At 50.6% G+C, this 22740-nt stretch overlaps 1 protein-coding gene across 1 annotated transcript in view; it reads right to left on the bottom strand.

The window, feature by feature from the left end:
• SGSM1 (small G protein signaling modulator 1) overlaps nucleotides 1-22740 on the bottom strand; it is a 61368-nt gene that overhangs the window by 23637 nt on the left and 14991 nt on the right. Inside the window, 10 exon segments of the mRNA XM_030336712.2 lie at nucleotides 2291-2419; nucleotides 5554-5612; nucleotides 5615-5695; nucleotides 8476-8540; nucleotides 9946-10084; nucleotides 16457-16507; nucleotides 16510-16588; nucleotides 17007-17155; nucleotides 17158-17169; nucleotides 18602-18669. Of these exon segments, the coding sequence (XP_030192572.1) occupies nucleotides 2291-2419; nucleotides 5554-5612; nucleotides 5615-5695; nucleotides 8476-8540; nucleotides 9946-10084; nucleotides 16457-16507; nucleotides 16510-16588; nucleotides 17007-17155; nucleotides 17158-17169; nucleotides 18602-18669 (832 nt within the window).

Genomic DNA, 22740 nt, shown 5'->3' with positions numbered 1-22740 from the left:
AATGGGTACAACAGGACCTCTTTATTACAGTTTTTGCAACTTCTTGTGAACTGGGAATGATGTTTAAGAACAATTCAAGGCATCGTTTCCTTCTACTTTTTAAAATGGGACTATTAAAACACTAACTAAACATTTGTTTATATTACTTGTTTAATGTGTATTTATTTTTGAGAGAGAGAGCACAAGTAGGGGAGGGTCAGAGAGAGGGAGACAGAATGGAAGCAGGCTCTAGGCTCTGAGCTGTCAGCAAAGAGCCCAACGGGGCTCAAAGCGGGCTCAAAGCGGGCTCAAACCCACGAACTGCGAGATCATGACCCCGGCCAAAGTCAGACCCTCGACCGACTGAGCCACCCAGGTGTCCCATAACATTAACTAAACGCTTAAAATTAACACACGGGCTCCAGTCATCAAGACAGTATGGTATCAGCTAAAGATTTCTCATTACAGGGTGGTATTAGATGAACGGAATGGAATGGAGAATCCACGCTAATATGCCCACCTGAGTGCTGACAAGGGCGCAAAAGCCAGTCAAGAGAGGAAGGCCAGCCTTTCCACCAAACCGTGCTGGAGCAACCAGGCATCATAGGCCAAAAAATGAATCTTGACCTAAACCACTCACTGGATCCAAAAATGAGCTCAACACGGATCACAGACCTAAATTTAAAATGTACAACTACAGAACTTGATAAAACTTTGAGAAAAGAAACATAGGAGAAACTCTCTGGGATCTAGGGCTAAACATAAAGTTCTTCAACCTGACACCAAAAGCACAATGTATATGAGGAAAAACTGATAAACTGAACCTCATCAAAAATTTCAACATTTGTTCTGTACAAGATCTCATTAGGAGGATGAAAGACAAGGGGCACCTGGTGGCTCAGTCAGTTAAGCGTCTGACTTCGGCTCAGGGCATGATCTCACGGTTTGTGGGTTCGAGCCCCATGCTGGGCTCTGTGCTGATGGAGTGAGGCCTGCTTGGGATTCTCTCTCTCCCTCTCTCTGCCCCTTGCTCGCTTGCTCTCTCTTTCTCTCTCCCAAAAATAAATAAATAAACTTAAAAAAATTACTAAAATCAAAAGAGGGTGAAAAGACAAGACAGACTGGGGAGAAAATATTTGCAAACCATTCACCCAGCAAGGAATAAGTATCAAGAACATATGAAGAGCTCCCAAGTGCAACAGTAAAAACCCAAACGATTCACTTAGAAAAAAGACACGAACGGACATTTCATCAAAGATACAGATGGCGATAAGCATACAATGCAAAAATGTGCAATATCACCAGTCATTTGGGAGATGCAAACTAAAATCACAATGACACATCATTTACCCCTTGCCTGAGTGGCGACATAAAAAATAGTGACAGGACCAAACCTCGGTGAGGATGCAGGCGTGGGTCGCTCATATACTGCTGGTGGGAATATAAAATGGTGCAGCCACTGCAGAAGCTTGGCAGTCTCTTACAAAACTGAACAAGCACGCCATGTGCCCCAGCAACTGTCATCTTGAACGTTTAATGGCACCTTATGCTCAAGGGAAAACACGAACGTTCACAGCAGCTTTATTTGTAAAGCTCAAACCGGGAAACGACCCACCTATCCATCAACAGGTGGATTGTCAAACATCCATACCATGGAACACCATAGAACACTTGGCCATGAAAAGGATAGATTGCCAGAGGAGTGTGCTGAGTGAAAAAGTTCATCCCAAAACGTTATATACCATATACTATAGGATTCCATGTATATGTTCTGGAAATGACAAAACTACAGGAACGAAGAACGTTCTGGTAATGTTGTCAGGTGTTATTAGGCGGGCAGGGAGAACGGAGAGGCTGTGGCCACAAAAGGGCAACAGGAGGACCCTGGTAGCATCAGAAAATGTTCAGTTTGTTGACCATGAGAGTGATACACAAACTTACTCATGTGATAAAATGTGGAGAGCTACACACACACACACACACACACACACACACACAGACAAATGTCAATGCCCCGGTTGTGATATTATAGTTTTGTAAGATGCTACCGTTGGGAGAAATCAGATAAATCCTTCTGTATTATTTCTTATAGCTGTACGTGAATCTATAATTCTCTCAAAATAAAGTTTATTTTACACAATGGCATCTGTGGCTTGTGTTGTATTTCTACCAGACAGCATGCCCTGGAGCTTCCTGGTCCCCCATGTTCCCCTGTGCCATCTTGGTCCAACGTTGAACCAGAGCACCTCCACCCACAGTACCCAGCTCCTTTTGTTGCCAAAGACCCCACTGCCCATCAGGTGTAACCAACCTCCTTCCTTTCTGTTTCTGTCATCCCGAACTGGTAGTGGCCCAGGAGGAAGGGCCACACGGCCTTGCGGATCTCCGGCTGGATGCCTCCATAGTAGATGAGGCGTAGAAGCTCCTGTTCCTCGTAACTCTGTGGTAGGTGGGAGGAAATAAAGGGTCTGGTCAACAGGAAAGGTGGGCTCTGTGACTTGACAGTCCCACTTCTCAGACCGGTCCTTAGAGATCATGGTGTGAACAAACAAAGCCGTATGTTCTGGGATATCCATCATGGCATCATATGAGAAAGCAAAACCCTGGAAATCCCCCAACTGCCTGCCGACGGGGGGGGGGGTGGGGAACGGGGCATCCCTACACAGGAATACCAACAGAGAGTAAAAAGGGCGGAAGGTGCATCCATGAGAACTTCAACAAAAAGATGTTCGATGTATATTGTTAAGTGGAAAAAAACAAGGTGGAGAATATATCTAGTGTGAGCCCATTTTTACAAAAAAAAAAAAAAAAGGCCAGTATACAATGAATTAACATTTGTACTTAGCTTTTAGTCAATTTCGTGCATTGTGTTTATTTGGCCATACCATCTCAAAGTTATTAACCTTGACTCAGATCAGAGAAAATTGTTTAAAAGCAAATCAATCCAAAATGAACATTTCCAGCTGGTTCTTCATGCACTAGTAACTTCTGTGCACACGAGAATAACTTTAACAACTGTTTGCTGTATTGTCAAATAGGTTTGCCCTCTTTTTAAAACTCATATTCAGGCAAAGGCTTTGCAGTTGTAATTAGTCACACTGAGGGGACCAGCAGGTCCCATCTGTGTGTGTGTGTGTGTAAAACGCCAATGACTGCTTTTTGAAAAGCCACTCTGAAGGGCAGCAAGGTCCAGTTTCCTCCCACCTCTTTACTGTACATTCTAAAATTAGAAGCATATTTCACATTTTTAAGTAGGCTCTACACCCAGCATGGGGCTTAAGCTCACGACCTTGAGATCAAGAGCCCCATGGTCTACCAACCGAGCCAGACAAGAGCCCCAAAGATTTCCCATCTTAATGCTAGTCTTAGATGTACCTCACCACAATGGCAAAACCAGCCACTCTTTTGTCTCTGTTGGAAATTTTAATTCACGTTCTGCCGACAGCCTTGTCAAAGCAGTTTAAAGATCAGACAACTATTTGTGGCTGAGGCTGTAAATGCTTCATTGAAAATCCACCTGCTCGGGTCCTGGGGCCCACAGCTGGACTCCATTTCCCAGCCTCCTTTGCAGTTGGATGTGGCCATGTGACTAGGTTCTGGCCAATGGGATGTGATAGGATGTGATACAAGCCATTTCCAGGCCAGAGCTTTGAAGAAGCAGGTGTATTCCCTTCAGACTATGTATTTCTGCTCCGCTGCTGGAGGCAGATGACTATGAGGCCCCTGGGAGGATGGTGGGGCCACAAGAATGAGAGACTCTTGAGCCCCTGGAGGGAGGACAGATGCCACCCACCAGGAACGCCCACTGAGGACTGAAGAGTGAGCAAGAAATACACTCATGATGTCAAGCAACTGAAGTAGTTACTGTATTGGTTACTGCAGCTCAGTCCACCCGAATGCAATAATGCAACCAAGAAGGGTAAAAACATGGCCAGTTTGCGAAACTGTTGCAAAAGTGTTAGACAAAAATACTCACTTTTGACTAATCCATCTTTTCAACCAACTTGTCCTTAGACTAGCACCTCCCAAACTGGGGAGATCACTAGAAGCATTTGGGGAACTTTCAAAAAACAGAAATTCTTGGGCTCCACTCCCAGGGATGCTAAATCAGTAAAGCTGGAGTGGAGCCCAGAAGTCTACAAATCTTTTGAATTCCTCAGGAAATGTGCACTCTCCCAGGCCAGCCGGGATTATGAGCACTAGGACTTTTTGGGAAAGTAAACTGGCACATCTATTTAAATTTTAAATGCATATCAATCAATTTTATTTCTAGAAATCTACTCTCAAAATAAAAGCACTAGTCAGAATTATATGTGCTTATAAAGATGTCGATTGAAGCCCTATTTGAAATAATTTTTAAAAAGAGAAAGAGCCCAGGGGTGCCTGAGTGGCTCAGTCAGTTAAACATCTGACTTTAGCTCAGGTCATGATCTCGCGGTTCGTGGGTTTGAGCCCCACATCGGGCTCTGTGCTGACAGCTCAGAGCGTGCTTCAGATTCTGTGTTTCCCTCTCTCTCTCTGCCCTTCCCCTGCTCACACTCTCTCAAGAATGAATAAACGTTTAAAAAAAAATTTTTAAAAATAAAAAGAGAAAGAGCCCAGCTGTCTATCACTAGGGGAAGATCTGAATAAAGTATGGTCTACTCATCAATGAAGTGCGAAGGTTCTAACGTTCAACATTTCGCCTAGAGCTCTGAAAGACATCTTTGCTATAAAATGAAGCTGTTGCTTAAAATACAAACTCAATGTCACCTCATTTTTTTTTTGTTACCTCATTTTTAAAAAAATAAGAATTACAGGGGCACCAGGGTGGCTCAGTCAGTGAAGTGTCCGACTCTTGGTTTTGGCTCAGGTCATGATCTCACAGTTCATTTAGGAACATTTAGAAACTGTTCCATATGCTCCCCCCTCCCCCTCCCCCCCCACCCAGTTTCTTGAGAGCCATAAGCCTATCAGTCTAGCCAAGGTTCTGGGAAGTTCTGCAGGATACAGAAAAGCTGACCCCTCTCGTTTCCCAAGCTATTTGACTGTGAAACTTTTTTCACACATAAACATCTTCCTTGCAGGGATGTTTGCCTTCTAGTAAGAAAACCTTAGAGATGCGTTTCCAGGTGAAATATCTGATGGGAGGATTCTCAGGTCGTGAGGCCAAGTGGAAGGGTTCTGCACGCTGGGGGGCGGTTTTCTGGGCCCAGCTGCCTCCTCTGACTTAGCTACCATCCTCCTAAGTAGCTAAGTAGTTTCAACCTTCCTGCGGAAGAGACTTACTGCACCTCGTGCAGCACTGTGCATACGTGTGATGCTTAATAAATCCTTGGTGACAGATTCTTTACTCCTTCCAGGAGAGGACGTGCACACTCCAGCCTCCTGGATCCTCACACCCATGGGCAGAAGGGGGCCGTGGGTTTTAGCACTCTCAAGAAGGGCGGGGCCTTCAGGTGGGGTACGCAGACCACCCCTAAGGTGTCACAGCCGCCTTGAGTCCCTGCAAGCAGGTGGGTTCATTGCTCAGATGACAAGACGGTCCCCCCAAGGGCTCTGCCCCACTGCAGGCAGAGCCAGGCCAAGCCTTACTGTGCTGTCCTGAAGGTACTGCTCCCAGATCCTGGCCGTCAGCCCATGTCCAGCATCACGGGCAAGTCTGGAGACACGATCATGTGATTGACCAGGGCTGACAGGTGGGTCACAGTGGACAGGTGTCTGCAGTAGGCAAGCCCTGGCGAGGGAAGGAGGGAGGGAAAGTGCCATCATCCACCATCCAGCCTGCCTTGCCTTGTCTCATGGATCTCAAAGCGCTGCCCCACCCTGCAATCCTAGTGAACCCTCATGACGCAGAAAGTCCCATCATCCTTCTCTTCCAGATGAGGAAGGCGAGGCTCGGAGGGGTGAAGTCACTTGCTGGCTTGACTGCTTAATAGTTCTGTGAGCCTAGGGAAGTCGGTCACCTTTCTCAGCCCAGGCCAGGGTGCCATTACCTCCTCTACCCGGAAGCCAAGGCATTTAATCCATGGGCAGGAGGCAGACAAGGGGCAGGCAGGAAGGAGGCAGGGACTCCACATGCTCTCCAGGCCTCTGGGTGCCTCCGATCCGTAGCAAGAGAGAAAGAGAATGGCAGAGGTGGGCAGCTCTTGTTCACAGTGCAGCTAGATAAAGAAGGCCCTGGGAGATGCGCCTGGTTTGCTTTCAAAGATGGCCCCGCACTCTCATCGAATGCCTGCCAACCTGCCACCCTTCGTCCGCTCCACCCTGGGCACCTGGAGGGCACAGTGCCTGGTACACAGGAGGCACTCAGCAAATGACAGCTTGTGTTTGCTCTGACCATGCCCCCTCCCTTTGGCTGTCCCCTATCAACTCCTGGAGAGGACCCTGGGCTTTCTGGAGCCTGAGGACTCACCCTCCCAGCAATGAGGAGGAGGAGGAGGAGTAGGAGGAGGAGGAGGAGAAGGATTAGAAAGAGGGGAAGGAGGGGGAGGAGGGGGAAGAGAGGGGAGGAGGGAGGGGAGGAGAGGGAAGAGGGGGGAGGAGGGAGGGGAGGAGGGGGGGGAGGGGGGAGGAGGAGAGGGAAGGGAGAAAGGAGGAGAAAGAGGGGGAGGAGGAGAGGGAGGGGAGGGAGGAGGAGGAGGGAGGGAGGAGAGGAGGAAGGAAGAGGAGGGGAGGAAGGAGGAAGAGGGGAGGGAGGAGGAGAAGGAGGAGGAGGAGAAGGAGGAAGAGGAGGAGAAGGATTAAAAAGAGGAGAAGGAGGGGGAGGAGGGGAAGAGAGGCAGGAGGAGGGGGAGGAGAGGGAGGAGGAAGGGGAGGAGGAGAGGGAGGGTAGGAAGGAGGAGGAGGAGGAGAAGGATTAGAAAGAAGAGAAGGAGGGGGAGGAGGGTGAAGAGAGGCAGGAGGAGGGGGAAGAGAGGGAGGAGGAAGGGGAGGAGGAGAGGGAGGGTAGGAAGGAGGATGAGGAAGAGGAGGAGAAGGATTAGAAAGAGGGGTAGGAGGGGGAGGAGGGTGAAGAGAGGCAGGAGGAGGGGGAGGAGGGGAAGAGGAAGGGGAGGAGGAGAGGGAGGGGAGGAAGGAGGAGGAGGGGGAGGAGGAGAGGGAGGGGAGAAAGGAGGAGAAAGAGGGGGAGGAGGAGAGGGAGGGGAGGGAGGAGGAGGAGGGGGGGAGGAGGAGGAGGAAGGGAGGGAGGGAGAGGAGGAAGGAAGGGGAGGGGAAGAAGGAGGAGGAGGGGAGGGAGGGAAGAAATGAGGGGACGAGGTGGGGGAAGGAGAGGAGGGGGAGGGGAAGGAGGGGCAGGGGGGAGGGGGAGGAAGGGGGAGGAGATGGCTAATACTGACACACGCATACACTACGTGCCAGGGAGCTGCCAGAGCTCCCATAATGCAACTCATTAAATTCTCACAACAGTATGAGGCAGGTACTCCTATCTTCTCCATCTTACAGATGAAGAAACTGAGGCACAGACTGCTCGTGTCACCTGCAGGTCACATCAGGGAAGTGCAGAGATGGAATCTGAACCGCAGCTTGCTATGCGCCAGAGTGAGAGGAGAGAGGAGGCATCAGGGATGAGCCATGGCACGCGACAACATTGTTCAAGATCCATCTTGACCCTCGACCCTTTCTCCAGGAAGCTTTTCCATTTGGGTTCCATAAACATGTGTCCACGCTCCCTGGCTCCCAGCCAGGCCCTGCATCAGGCACTGGGGATGGGTGATAACAGAACAGGCAAAAACCTTGATCCTGCGAGCTCACGTTCTCCCGCCTCTCCAGGCGCGGGGGGACATGGCCTGAGCTGCTATTCCGCAGGCCATGCAGGACATAGTAACACTTTTCTGGAATCCCTGAAAATACGTGTTTATCCCCCATCTAGGCTGGGAGGCTGGGGAAATAAAATGTGCTAAGAATCAGGCAGGCAGAAAAAACAAAAAAAATCAGGCTTTGTGGTCAGTGGGTTAGGCTTGAGCTCTGGCTGTGTCATGTATTAGCAGTGTGACCTTGGACAAGTTACCGTGCCTCCCTGTGCCTTAGTTTCCTCATTTGTTAAAGAGAAACCATCGGAATGCCTGTATTTAAATTTTCATTTTTAACTCCATGGAAAGGGATCAGACCACCTGACTCTTCTGCACACAGGTGAGGGGAACCGACTCTTATTGAGCACCTAGGACGTGTCCTGCTAGGTGTTAGGGGCTCTATACATGCTTCTCATTTAATCCTGAAAACAAGCCCTCTAAGGTGGGCACTGGGGATGCGATGGTGACTAACCAGACCCCTGCCACTGAGAAGCCCCGTTGTTTGCTGTCCCCCCTCAGCACCTACAGACACAATTTATCCTCAATCTCTAGATGAGGCTCAGAGAAGTGCATGTAACTACACTAAAAACAGACACATTCGGGAAATAGGGGAGCAGAGGTTCACGTGCCAGAGCCAGGCACCTTCCCCTCACACTGCTGACATACAACAGGCATTTGATAAATGCCCCCAGAGACCACAATGGCAAGTAAAGCCAATACGCACATCCATAGAAGGCTCTGGAAAGGATCTGGTACTTCATATTGTCACAGAGGAGCTTCAGGGGAGCCCTGCAGGTGGAGGAAAAGACGACACTTAGGAAAGACCACACAGAGCCCAGGTTCCCTGGGGAAGCACAGCTTGTTGCCTGTAGGGAGCAGATTAAAACCAGTCAGTTAAGGGGACTGGAGGTGGGGGAACTATTATTTCTACCCATACAGCATCATTGCCACTTCCCCTAGTCTTTGGGGTCACTGCCTCCCCAACACTCTGGACCTGCAGTTTGGATGAGGCTGATTCTACCCAGTACCTGACTCAGGTTGGAATCACAGTCCTTGAATAAGAGGTGGTCACGTGATCCAACCTGAGCCAATGAGAATGAGCCCTGAGACTTTTGTTGGAACTACAGGGAAACAGACCCATTTTTCTCTGTTCGAGCTCCTAAGCCAGAGGGATATAGGACAGTGGCTGCTGGGATCCATTCTTCCCACTCCATAGGAAAGGCCTGCCTGAGAATGAAACCACCACAGAGGCAACCAGAGGCAAGAGTTGAAGAAACAGAGAGATTTCTGTTTTGAGCATGGAGCCAACCATGCCTGAAGTCACCACGCCTCTGGACTTCTCCATCCTGTTGCGATTTCCTTTCGTATTTGAACTAGTCTGAAGTGGTTTTTCAGTGACTTGCACCAAGAGTTCTGACTTCTCAAGTGGCCCAGCTGAACCAAACTGAGCCAAACTGCAATTCAGAGTCTGGCTGATTGCAGAGATGATGCCTCAGAGCTCCTCCTTGCATGGGGGGGTTTTGGGGGCTGTTTTGGCTGCAAGAGAGGGGAGTAAGGCCCCAGCAGTGTTGGGGAAATCGAGGACTGCTGAAGGGAGTATTGTGCATGCTTGCAGAGAACAGGATGGAGGAATAGTTGCATATTTTTCTCAGGACCTCCTGGGGGCCACCCAGCAAAACCCAGGGAGACAGGAAGGAGGCATGGTTAATGTCCTCCAGTTACACGCAGGGAGGCATTAAACACGAAAATAACCCTCACTGTACCCTCAGGTTGGTCGGGTGCAGACTTGCTCAGGTTACCAGGCATTTGTATCCCCATTCTGTGGAGGAGCAAACTGAGGCATGTGTGCTTGGCATTAAGTAATATTTGGTGTCACGGGCCCTTTAATGGGCAGCAAGCAGAGCCCGAGCTGACCCAGGACAGACACATAGTAAGCATGATAAATAAGCCTTTGCTGTAAGAAGCCACTGAGATAGCAGGACTGTTTGTTACTGCAACATAACCTTGATCCTGACCGATACATGTAAGGAAGCTCCGCTAGCTAGGACTTCACAAGGCTAGCCTTTGACCCAGACCTGAGTGATTCCGTAGCCTACATCCCTCCTCTGAATTCAGCGCTGGGCAACAAACAGGTGCCTACAAATCTTCTGCAAATCTTTCCATTCCCTCGACCCATGGCGTAAGCCCCTCATACCTCTCATGGTTGCAGCCATTGGTTGAGCCACCATCGGCGGAGCCACTCTGTGAACAGGATGAGCAGGAGGATTTCCGGGGGCTGGGTTGCCATAAGGGTGGTAGGTTGCTCACGGAGACATCCATCAGGTCCTGGGGGGCTGTGGTGGATAGAAGGGATGGGGCAAGAGCCCCAGTTAAATCTATGTGGGTCACGGAAACCTTACCCCGAAGCAAGCAGCTCGCCCCTAGGCCAGCACAGGGATAGGGGAAAGACTCTGAATGTGACAGCCAGAAACAGCGACCCCAATCATTATCTGACCAGATAATGGCCTTTGAGCCCACCTGATCCAATGAAAGCCACCAGCAAGATTTGGGGCCCTTACCAGATGGGAAGTAAAGAAAGGAAGAAAAAGGAAGAAGGCGGGGTGGGGGGGGGGAGAGTGAGGATAGAAAGAGAGACAGAGAGAGAGAGAGAGAGAGCACACGCCAAGAGCCAAGAAAATAGACCCAGTGCCACAGCAGGCCAAGCCTCACCATGTGTCATTCAGCTGTCCTTATAGGAGACTGACAAGAAGGAAGAGGGGCCTGCTGGGGGTTTCTGGGCAAGGCTGATGATCCTGAGTCCCCTGGGGTAGACTCTCTGGGAGAGAGGATCTCTAGCGGGGAGGCAGAAGGGAGCCTAACTCAACAGATGAGGCAGGGCACCCAAGGGCAAGGGACCCAGCAGAGGCCCCGCTGATGAGGTTGTCTGCACTGTCCATCAGCCTGAGCCATACAGCTGTTCCATCAACGGGTCTCAAGCAGGCTGGCGACCGCCACCCAGCATCACTCTTGCTGAAAAGCCACATGCCAGTGTCCCACCCCGATCTACTGATTTAAAACCTGCTAGAGAGAGAGCCCTTAAGTCTGTATATCAAAAACAATTTTGATAACAGCAGCCACATTCGAGAGCCAAGAGAGCATGACTGATCTCCTAACACTTGGATACTGGGAGTCTGATCAAGTGCTCCCAGGATACAGCACTTAGATTTTCCCTCACTGCCTCCTTTCCCAGCTCCATGGAAACCGTGGCATCTGCGGGGCTGCAGGACCAACACGACAGTGACACATGCGTTACAATTTCTCGTTAATTTCCTGGCTTGTGACAGCTCCAGACAGGTGCAAAAATATTATTTTCTCAAGGACAGGGCTCGGTAAACATTTTCCGTCAAGGACCAGGCAGTCACATTTTAGGGATTATGAACCATTTGGCTGCGATCACAGCCACTCAACTCTGCCTTCAGAATGCAAAAATAGCCATGCTCAAGATGCAAAGACATGAGCCCGGGTGTGTTCCAATAAAACTTTATTTATGGACATTGAAACCTGAATTTCAGATCATTTTCACATGTCACAAATATTACTCTTTTGGTTTTTATCGATTAATAAAAATATGTGGAAACCATTCTTAGCTCATGGGCTGCACAAATGAGGCTGGCTCCGGCCTGTGGGCCCCGTTTGCCTAGGAGATTAAGAAGGGTTCACATCAACCCCACCAGCCACGACTCCTCAAGGATGACCGGTAATCCCTGGCCTCTTCCCTTGGGCTGCAAGGTCGGGGGGAGGGGAATGGTTGCCGAGCCCACGCTACTTGTCATCAGCGCTCAGTAGCCGACAGGGCCCAGCCCTACCCACTGACAGTATAGAAAGCTGTCTTCACAATGTCACATAGAAAGCTCTTCCCCAAGCTGACTCACAGATGAGCTGGCCAAGAAAGCACAGTGAGCCGCTGTAAAATGTTCTAGAAAAGTGTCCCCAGTTCTCTGCTTCCCTGATCGGTTTCAGCAACTGTGGCAAGGCTGCCTGCACCCCAGCCCCTCGCACTCCACAGGCATCACCAATGGATCCCTTCACCACGGAACCCCTGACATCCGCACGGGGAGGCTGGACAGCGTGAGGGCATCGGTCTATCCCGCTTCCCTCGTTGGGACCAAGACTCAAATGACAACATGGCAGAGGTGGCCGGCACCCAGCCCCAGGGTGGGAGTAGCCCAGACGTTACTGGGGGGCTGCTGCTTCGGACCCGGCATGGGGAAGGTGGCGTCCCATCTGGCTCGCGCCCACTGACTGCCCCTGGCAACCACTAGCACCGACCGACCGGCAGGAACCACCGTCCAGGCAAGGCTCACAGAGACTGGGGGAGTGCTGCCCAAGCGGTCGGGAGCAACTTGAGACACAAAACAGAAAGCACCAGTGAAACGGAATGTCCGCGGTGGGCAGAACACTGACACAGGCGAAGAGCCAATTCCTCAGGGCTGAACCTCTCCCCTGCCCTGCTCCACACGGCTCCGTGTTTATAAAGTGCCTACTATGTGCTGGCTGCTGTGCAGGCACAGGATTGCCCTATCGTCCTCAATCGCCCCGTGAGGGAGGCCTCTCTTCTCCCATTCTGCAGAAGGGGAAACTGAGGCTCGGAGTGAGCCCCAGCCCCAGCCCCAGCGGGTGGTAACTGGCGTAACATTCCTTTCTTGACTGAGGTCCCCCTCTCTTTCCGCCAACAACAGCTTCACCTACTGAGTGCAAGTACTACCACTATCCCCTTTTGCAGATTCGGGAACTGAGTCACGGAGCATGGAAGCAGCATGCCCAAGACCGTCCAGCTAACAAACGGTGGGGCTGGGATTCCAACCCAGGGTGTCAGACCCCGAGATCCTATTCAATAGTCTCTCAACCGACATTCCCCCGACACCTTGCTCTAGACCAGCAGCTGTCCACTGGGGCAATTTTGGCACCTTGAGGCCATCTGGCGATGTCTGGAGACATTTTTGGTTGTCACGACCTGGGAATGTGCTAGATGCTGCTGGCATCTATCTAGTGGGTAGACGACAGGGATAATGCACCAGACCCCCCACCCCCACCCCACCAAATACGCAATTATTCAGCCCAAAATATCAACAGTGCCGAGGCTGAGAAACCCTGCCCTAGACCAGCTCTGTTCAACAGGAATCCAACCTGGGCCACATGCTTACTTCAGAAGTTTCTAGAAGCTGCACTAAAGGGGGGGGGACCAGATGAAATCAATTTCAACAATAACTTCTGTTTAACTCAGTATATCTGTAATGTTACCATTTAACGTGTAATCGATATAAAATTACTGAGGAGTTTATATTTCTGTTGGTTGTTGTAAGTCTTCAGGATGCAGTGTGTATTTGACACTTAAGGCACAGCTCCATCCGAACTAGATGCATTTCAAGCGCTCGGGAGGCATGCGTGGCTCACGCCTGCCATCACAGACGGCATAGACAGTCTCAGCAACACAGGAGAATGGAAAGGCCTCTTCTGACTCCGAAACGGGCTCAATGTTTCAGAACTGGTCTCTGCCTCCTCTGTGCACAAGGACCACGAGACGGAGGCAAGAAGACACTGAAAGGGGGTTTAGAACCATCTATGGCCACATCATCCTGCCCACAGGGCAAAACTCTTCTCCCTTATTATTGAAGGCAGGCATCTGCAAACTTTTTCTATAGAGGGCCAGACATGTAAATATTTTTGGCATTGTGGGCCTACAGTCTTGGTTACAATGATCTCACTCTGCTGCTGTGGTGTGAAAGCAGCCATGGACACTGTCTGTGAATGCGTGTGACGTGTTCCAATAAAACTTTATTTACAAAAACAGGCAGTGGGCCGAATTTGGACCACAGGAAGGAGTCTGCCCATTTCTGATTTAGGCACTTCTTCAGAAAGGACTTCATTGTCCTCAAAGGTGAAAACCATAGCTCTGGGGCTCAGGTCCCTGAGAAAATCAACCAAGGAGGGGGGCACCATTTCCACGTGGGCTGAATCTGACTGAGCTTGGGCATGAAGGGGGTGAAACCACAGTGTCAACCGATCCTGGTCAAAAACAATCTGCATGGAGTGGTTGTGAGAGGTACAAGCTCTGGAGCCAGGACACCTGGGTTCAAATCCCAACCATGCCGAGGATTAGCTGTGTGGCTCTGGACCAGTTTCTTAACCTTTCTGTGCTTCAGCTTCCTCTTCTGAAAGTAGGCGATGGTGAAGACAGTGGCACCTGCCTAGGAGGGCCGTGGTGAGGATTAGCATTGCGTTAGGTGCCTGATACATCATCACACTGACTCCTCAGAATATGATCCTGGGTGGGGAGGGTCTGTAGAATGCCCCCATTCTACAGACAAGGAAATGAGGCCTGGAGAGGGCAAGTCACTTGGCCATGCTGCAGTGGCGGAGAGGTGAATGCAATGATGTGTGCTTTACTCAACCAAGAGCCCTTTTGCTCCCAGATGACACTCAGCAACATCTGGGGACATTTCCGGTTGTCACAGCTTGGGTGGGGGGAGGGGGCAGATTTCTGCTTGGCATTAGTAGCGGGAGACCAGGGATGGCACTCAACATCCTACAAGGCACATGACACTCCCCCCCCCCAAGAATTATTCCACTACAACATCGGCAGCGCTATGAGTGAGAAGCTTTGATATAAATAGAGTTCACTGGGGTTTCCTCACGGGCAGATGAGAATTCAAGTGCCGGGAGTCTATCTGGGAGATGTTTCCAAGAAGCATGGGTAGGCGAAGTGACACGAGAAGGCAGAGCAAAGGGCTGGTTACCGCTCAGGTTACCACTATGGGCAACTGGTGCTTGATCTCCTGGGGGGCAGGGGGCGCTCTGGGAGACATGCAGACACGCATGTCAGAGCTTTCTTACCGGGGTGGGGGGTGAGGGAGCCGGGGCGTTTATACACTAATTCCTGCCAGTCGTTGGCTGAAGGCTGCTCCAGGGAGGATCCTGGTTCTTGGACACCTCTACCCCACCCCCACCCACAGGCAGAAGGGACCCTCAGGCAGAGAGACACTAGGATGGGAGTCGACAGGAGAGCCCGCAAGGAGGGGTGTGGGTGGGCACTGCCAGCGTCTGTTCTGCTGGCACACGGAGAGCCCAACACGCTAACATGGACACTTCCCAAGCAAGTAAGTAAGACCTCCGGCACCCAGCCTGGCTCCCAGCAGAGCCTACAAATATGTTGGATGAGCCTCTCTGGGGAGCAGAGACAGGGCTTCCCGGGAAGGCAGACAGGGGGCATCTGGCCCCTCTGATCATTCGGCTCTTCGGGGTGCTGTATGAGCCTGGTACCGCTGACAGGCTGGGATGGCTCCAGACCCCGAACCGGGGTAGGAACGGATGTAGTAATGAACACTTCAGGACACTCTCAGGCTCCTAGTGATGCAGAAACACGAGGCTTTGGTCCTAACTGACCATGAAGGAATGAATATATGGGTGAAGATAAGAAACCAACCTGAGCAATATAAGACCTTACCACCAAGCCTGCCCCACATCCCCAGATCCCATTGAGTGGTGGACAAAAGCCAAAGCGTGAAGCGACCCGGCACGATAGCAAAGGTAGGCTCAGAGCCATTATCCATCAAATGGAACAACAGGACCACCAAGGGTAAAATAAAACGGGGTTGACAGAAAGCACCTACAGCTTAATACTGAGTTGCTGAAACAAGACATCCACATGGTGCTTAATAAATGCTGGGACTCTGGGGCACCTCGGTGGCTCAGTTGGTTGAGCATCCAACTCTTGGTTTCAGCTCAGGTGCTGATTTCACGGTTCTTGAGTTCGAGCCCTGCATCAGGCTCTGCACTGAGAGCTCAGAGCCTGGTTGGGATTCTCTCTCTCCCTCTCTGCCCCTCCCCAGCTCTCTCTCTCTCTCTCTCTCTCTCTCTCTCTCTCTCTCTGTCAATAAATAAATAAACATTAAAATTTTAATAAAATAAAATAAAATAAAATAAAATAAAATAAAATAAAATAAAATAAAAGCCAGGCCTCTGAGAACTTTCCAAATATCAGTTCATTTGATCCAAATAACACCTCCGTGGTAAAGATGACCTTAATGGTAACAGTCTCCACGAACCAAGCATCTATGTCACGGCAGTCACTGTCCCAAGTGGCAGACATATATTAGCGTCTCGTGTGCCAGGGCCTGGTGCTTTGCTTCCCGCCTTTGCTGTTTTTGACCATCATGTATTGAAGCCCTACTGTGTGCGAGACTTGATTCCACGGACTTTACATTGATCACCTCATTATCTCATTGAATCCTGACAACAGTAGAGTGAAATAAAATACCAACAACCACATAACAGCAGCTAGCATGGACGTGTTCTGTGCCAAGGGCCTTCTCTAATTTAGTCCCCACAAGGGCCCGATGATGCAGGTGCTATGTTAACGTCCCCATCTTACAGATAAGGAGACCCAGGCACAGAAGGGTGAAGTGACTTGCCCCAATTCAACCAGGATTCCAGAGCCCACTCATACCCCGTGGTAATTCCTGCTCCAGGTTTACCTTATTAAGCTCAGTAGTGCGTGGTTCTCACTGGGGGGAAACCGAGATACTAACTTCCTGGTTTCAAGTCCCCCCCCCCCTCCGCTGGCCCCAGAACCCAGACCACCTGTCCACAAGCCCCAAACACCTAGAGTTATTTTCATGTTCAGCTAACAGGTTAGATCTCGGGGGCCCAGAGACTGGGAAGCTTACCGAATTCAGACTGCATGCCGGGATAGATGATCCTGAACACGTAATCTGTGGCTCGTCATCTTCCTTGTCCGAAGACGTGGACTCGGCAGAACCCTGAGGGCTTCGCTTGCGCAGTTTGGGAAATACTTTGCCCTGAAAGCACAATCCCAATGCATAGCCCTTGGGACATCTGTCCCCACAGTCTGTGCACGGCCTGAGGGTCTCAGCGGGGTGTGCATGAGCCCACAAAGCCAGGTAAGGAGTCATGGGCAAGAACGACCACCCTGGGGCGCCTGGGTGGCTCAGTCAGTTGACCATCTGACTTTGGCTCAGGTCATGATCTTGCAGTTGGTGAGTTTGAGCCCCACATCAGGCTTGCTGCTATCCGCGCAGGGCCCGCTTTGGATCTTCTGTCCCCCTCTCTCTCTGTCCCTCCTTTGCTCACACTCTCTCTCAAAAATAAATAAAACGTTAAAATAACTAAAAAAAAAAAAAAAAAAAAGAAGGACCACTCCCCACGGCTGACCCCCGCCCCCATCCCAGCCTCCCTGGGGCCCCCACGGTCACTCACCTTCCCCCGCTGAGACCAGAGTGGAGGGTCCAGCTGCCCGTGAGGGAGCAGCCCATTTTCCAGGCACGAGAGGAACTGCAGGAGGTGCCCCCCCTTGGGGAAGCGGAACGGCGGCCTCTGGATCCCGTCCTGGCTGACCAACACCACTGTCCACCGCTGTCCACTGCCACCGCGACCCAGCCAGAGGAGACCCGGCAGAAAGTCACTATGGGGCATGGGATGGGGGTCCTCCCGGCAAACACATCGCCCTGGGCATGCCAAGCCAGACCCGTGGACCTGCTCCAAGGCTCTGGGAAAGGCCTGGGCAGAAGGTCAGGGGAAGTTTTTACCTCCCCAGAGCCCCTCCCATCCCACCAGCCACTGCTGCAGACTGGGAACTATGGGATATGGTCCAGAAGAATGTGGTCGCCCCTGCTGAAATCACCCATCAAGGGGAAACACCCCATGTCCCTCAAGTACCCTCTATGCATCAACCTGACCTATTTTTGTATGGAGGCTTTCAGACCTACCCCTTCTCAGGGCAGTAGTGACTTGCTAGCATGTATTGAGCACTTACTGTATATAAGCACAGCACATGAAAGGCAGTGTGTTATTGGAATACCCAAAATAGCCCTATGAGGTCTATCTATTATTGCCTATTTTACAAATGATGAAACTAAGGCTCAGAGAGGGTACATGACTTGCTCTAGGTTGCACAGTAGAGTCTGGATCTGAACCCATTGAATAAGCTTAATGTGGGGCAGCTGGGTGGCTCAGGTGGTTCAGTGTCCGACTTTGGCTCAGGGCATGATCTCATGGTTCATGACTTCGAGCCCTGCATCGGGCTCTGTGCTGACAGCTCAGAGCCTGGAGCCTGCTTTGGATTCTGTGTCTCCTTCTCTCTCTCTGCACCCACCCCTCAAAAAATAAATAAACATTAAAAAGGTTTTAAAGGGGCGCCTGGGTGGCGCAGTCGGTTAAGTGTCCGACTTCAGCCAGGTCACGATCTCGCGGTCCATGAGTTCGAGCCCCGCGTCAGGTTCTGGGCCGATGGCTCGGAGCCTGGAGCCTGTTTCCGATTCTGTCTCCCTCTCTCTCTGCCCCTCCCCCGTTCATGCTCTGTCTCTCTCTGTCCCAAAAATAAATAAACACGTTGAAAAAAAAAAATTAAAAAAAAAAAAAAAAAGGTTTTAAATAAGATTAATGTGACGTGCCTTGGTAGAGTCCAGATCCCTTGCTTTCTACAACAGGATAGCCCTCTGCTTGTTCTGAGTGTACCTTCTTTGAGCTCCGGGTTTGAGTCCAAACTCTGGAGCTTACAGGCTGTGTGACTTTGTGCCAACCTGTTTAGAGCCCTGCTTGGCACATCACAAGCGCTCCGTTAAGTGTCAGCAGCTAACACCGTGGGTTTGATGCTAAGTCCTGAACCTATGTCATTTGATCTTTACAACAATGCCATGACTAGGTGCTGTGGTGATTCCATTTCACAGATGGGGAAACCGAGTCTCAGAGAGGTGAAATCACTTGTTTGAGGTTGCACAGGTAATGAGGAGGTGGGAGCAGGCAGGGGAGCCAGAAGGAACACCCCCACCCCGTGCTCCCCCAACAGTCCCTACCTTGCTGGTGGCAGTGCAGGTATACAATCTCCTCCAGGCGGATGGTCATAGCATAGTCCCAGTAGACGCTGGAAGGGGAGGGATGGTTAGTTCCACAGGATGCCTGCTCACTTCATCATGGGGAAGGGCCCATGAGGCCAGAAGACCACACCCATGGGCTCCTGAACCCTTTTCACTAGGACCCATCTGTCCCCAACATCTGTATTCAAGACTTCCCAGAATCTACCTCGCCTTCTTCTGGTCCCAGTACCCCAATTTTCTGAGGAACACACTTCCCTTGCCCCCATCCATGTGGCTGAGGCTGACTCCACCCACCCTCTATGCCAGGATTCCAGGAATAGCCATCTGATCCAGGCCTGGCCGATCCGCACATTCTACTGTTCCAGCCACAGTGATTGGTTCAGGGATGGCCCCATGACCCAGCAGCGAATGAATGAGACTCAGTTGTTGGATTTATGTTAGAATAAACTGGGAAAAGGATGCTCCTTTCTGCTAGGAGAGTAGGAGCAGAGATGATAAAAGTCTGGAAACATAGGGAACCATGGCAAGAAAAAGCCTGCCTGACGATGGAGTCGACAGTCAGGAAAGCAGAACCAAGAGATGGAGAGTTCAGGCCCCCATCATTTGAGTCCCTGGATCCAGCCATGCCTGAAGCCACTGTCCAGAATTTTTCGGCTCAATGCCCAAGTCCACTTGAGTTTAGTTTTCTGTCACAGGTATCTAAGTATCTTGACTCAGACCCCAACGCCAAACCACCATGCATCCGAGGGGTTAGAAGAGCCACTCAACAGCTTTGACCCCATAGGTCCCAGCAGTGTGATGTGAAGGCTTCTATGGGCCTCAGTTTCCTCCTCTGTAAAATGGGGGATGATAATTACCCACCACACAGTGCGGCTGTGACAGTTAAATGGAATCACATATTTGAAGGGCTCAACACAATGCTGATACAGAAAAAAGTACTTGGCTCATGGTCTCTGTGCTTACATACTTTATGCTTTCCCTTTTCAGATCAAAGCCTACTGCTGTATTGAAACAGATCACTTTTCCCCTCAGAACACCATGGAGGTGGGGCTCACAGGAACTGGGGCTTTGTGGCAGTCAGGGGAATGCACTGCTTGGGTGTCCTTCAGATCTTGCTGTGGGGACCAGAGCTGACCAACAGCTTCAGAGGCCACCTCTCCTGATCCACTGTCATGTTGTGCCAAGACCATGCTTCTCTGGGCAGCTCTCAAGCAGGCCCGGGCACATGGGGGCGCCAGCGTAGGGCCTATTCCTGCGGGATGGGGGGCTCCTCTGATGGTCAACTTTAGCCCAGGGGCTCCCAACTGAGCTGGCTGAACATGCTAAGAACTGCAGCATATAAGACCCTCTCTTCCTTCTTTCCCCTCCCCATTCACAGGGGTCAACCAGCTTCTGAATATTCTGCCTGCCTCTTCCTGCTCTTCCCTTTCATCCTTCACAGGTTCCGCTCACGTTAAGTCTCTGCTGCATGTCTAATTCTGTCTGGGTCCTGCTTCTTGGAGGACCTGAACCAACACAGGCTTCAAAGGTCAAACTTCAAATCCCACTTTACCATTATACTGACTCAGTCCTTTCTCCTCTCTGGGCCTCAGTTTCCTTAGCTGCAACATGAGGAAGTTGGAACAGAAGCTTTCTAAGGGACCTTCCTGCACTGGTCTATCTGTACCAGAGTCAGCCTCGCCAGGGGTCCATGGAGCGAACATCCTTGGAGGGCAGCTGAGTGCACCATTTCAGAGCCTCTGAGCAGCCTCTGCTGAGTCCCTTACGGGCAAGTCTTGGCCAGAAGGTCCTTCCCTGGGCTTCCACATTGTACCCATCATACAGGTTGCGGTTGCCTGTTTTCTCCCATCTCCCCCCAAGAGGTGCTGAACTGGACAGCGCCTGGGTTTCTTTACTTCTGCAAGATGCTCCGAGAATATTCAGAGTGAATGGTGAATACCCTAGGGTGCCCAGTAGACAAAACAACTTCCAGCTACCACCACACACCAGCAAAGAGGATCTCTGTGGCCACAGTCCCTTTGGATCTGTGTAAACTTAACACCAACAGTCCCATGACTGAGAGGCCTTTCTGGGTTCCAGTCTCCCTGCTAAGGGTATTACATGCATTTTCTCATCGACTCCTTCCTGTACACCTATTCGGAGGTTCCATGACCACATCCCCATTTTACACCGGATGAACAAACTGAGGTTCAGGAAGGCGAAGTTGTCCAAGATCGCTCAACTGGGAAGGAGCAAGAGCTGAGCTTTTGATTTCATTTGACACGTTTTAACAACTTCCTAGACCAGAACTGCTGGGTCACGTGGTAAGGGTAGGTCAGAAAACACTTCTAAACTAGATTGTCAAGTGGTTGGGCCATCAGCAGGGTATGGGGGTTTCAGCTGTTCCACACGGCAGGGCTGAGATCTGAGCCAAGTCCAGCCTGACTCCAGAGCCCAAATAGCCACTCTTTGGTGATATTTCCTCATGGACATGAGGAAACCTAGCTGGGGAGTTATGACCCTGGTTGTACAGAAGGGGGCGCTGGCTGGGACAAGAGAAGAGGTACTGAAGCTCCTCAGACAAGGACCATACCCCTTATCTTTGTTGTCTCTTGGTCTCCAAAGAGATGCCAGAGTCCCTGGGCACCTCCACATCCTATAGGCTAACCACCATGTTTCTGACCCTTAGCTTTTTCTCTCTCACTGGATAGATGGGGGTTGAGAACCCAAGGCTGGGGAAGTTTCTAGCCCCCTCAGTAGTGACCTGGGAAGTACAGGCTCAGTTGGAAGTAAATATTGATGCGCCTATGCTATGCCTGTTCTCAGAGGAAAAGATAATGATGAAAGATGGAGTCCCACTGATCTGAGCTGGAGGAGGGGTGGGAGGTACTTGGCAATCATTTGGCTCAATGCCTCTCCAAAATATCAACATTAAAAGTTTTCTGCCCAGGGGCACCTGGGTGGCTCAGTCGGTTAAGCGTCTGACTTCAGCTCAAGTCATGATCTCGCGGTTTGTGAGTTCGAGCCCCGCGTCGGGCTCTGTGCTGACAGCTCGGAGCCTGGAGCCTGCTTCAGATTCTGTGTCTCCTTCTCTCTCTCCCCCCCCCCCCCACTTGTGCTCTGTCTCTCTCTATTAAAAATAAATAAATGTAAAAAAAATTTTTTTTTAAATTAAAGAAAAAATAGTTTTCTGCCCAGGGGCGCCTGGGTGGCTCAGTCGGTTAAGCGTCTGACTTCAGCTCAAGTCATGATCTCGCGGTTTGTGAGTTCGAGCCCCGCGTCGGGCTCTGTGCTGACAGCTCAGAGCCTGGAGCCTGCTTCAGATTCTGTGTCTCCTTCTCTCTCTGCCCCTCCCCCACTTGTGCTCTGTCTCTCTCTATTAAAAATAAATAAATGTAAAAAAAATTTTTTTTTAAATTAAAGAAAAAATAGTTTTCTGCCCAGGGGTGCCTGGGTGGCTCAGCAGGTTAAGCGTCCAACTTCGGCTCAGGTCATGATCTCACTGTTCGTGGGTTCGAGCCCTGCATTGGCTTGGAGCCTGGAGCCTGCTTCAGATTCTGTGTCTCCCTCTCTCTCGGCCCCTCCCCTGTTCACACTCTGTTTCTCAGAAATGAATAAACATTAAAAAAAAGTTAAAAACAAAGTTGGGGCACCTTGGTGGCTCAGTCAGTTAAACCTCCAACTTCGGCTCAGGTCATGATCTCATGGTTCATGGGTTTGAGCCCTGCATCGGGCTCTGGGATGACAGCTCAGAGCCTGGAGCCTGCTTTAGATTCTGTGTCTCCCTCGCTCTGCCCCTCCCCTTCACACTCTGTCTCTCTCTGTATCTTAAAAATGAATAAAAGTTTAAAAAAATTAAAAACAAAAAGGTTTCTGCCCACACAATCTTGGGTGTAAGTCCAAATAGCAAACAGGGCCTTTGGGTTGTGCTATTTGACAGATGACACTTCTGTATGGAGAGCCCCTGCAAACCCTTTGAGTTCTGGGAAGATCATGTTGTGCAGGCCTCTCATTTGATAGAAGGGGAGACTGAAGCCCAGAGACAGGGAGAGACAGACGCACCCTAAATCTTCCAGCAGGATGAGAACCAAGCAAGCACTTGGGCCTAAAACGTACACTTATCCATACACCTGTTTTAT

Source organism: Lynx canadensis, chromosome D3 (assembly GCF_007474595.2).
Source record: "Lynx canadensis isolate LIC74 chromosome D3, mLynCan4.pri.v2, whole genome shotgun sequence".
NCBI lineage: Eukaryota > Metazoa > Chordata > Mammalia > Carnivora > Felidae > Lynx > Lynx canadensis.
The sequence above is the reverse complement of the archived record's forward strand: the minus strand, read 5'-3'. Positions and strand labels throughout refer to the sequence as shown.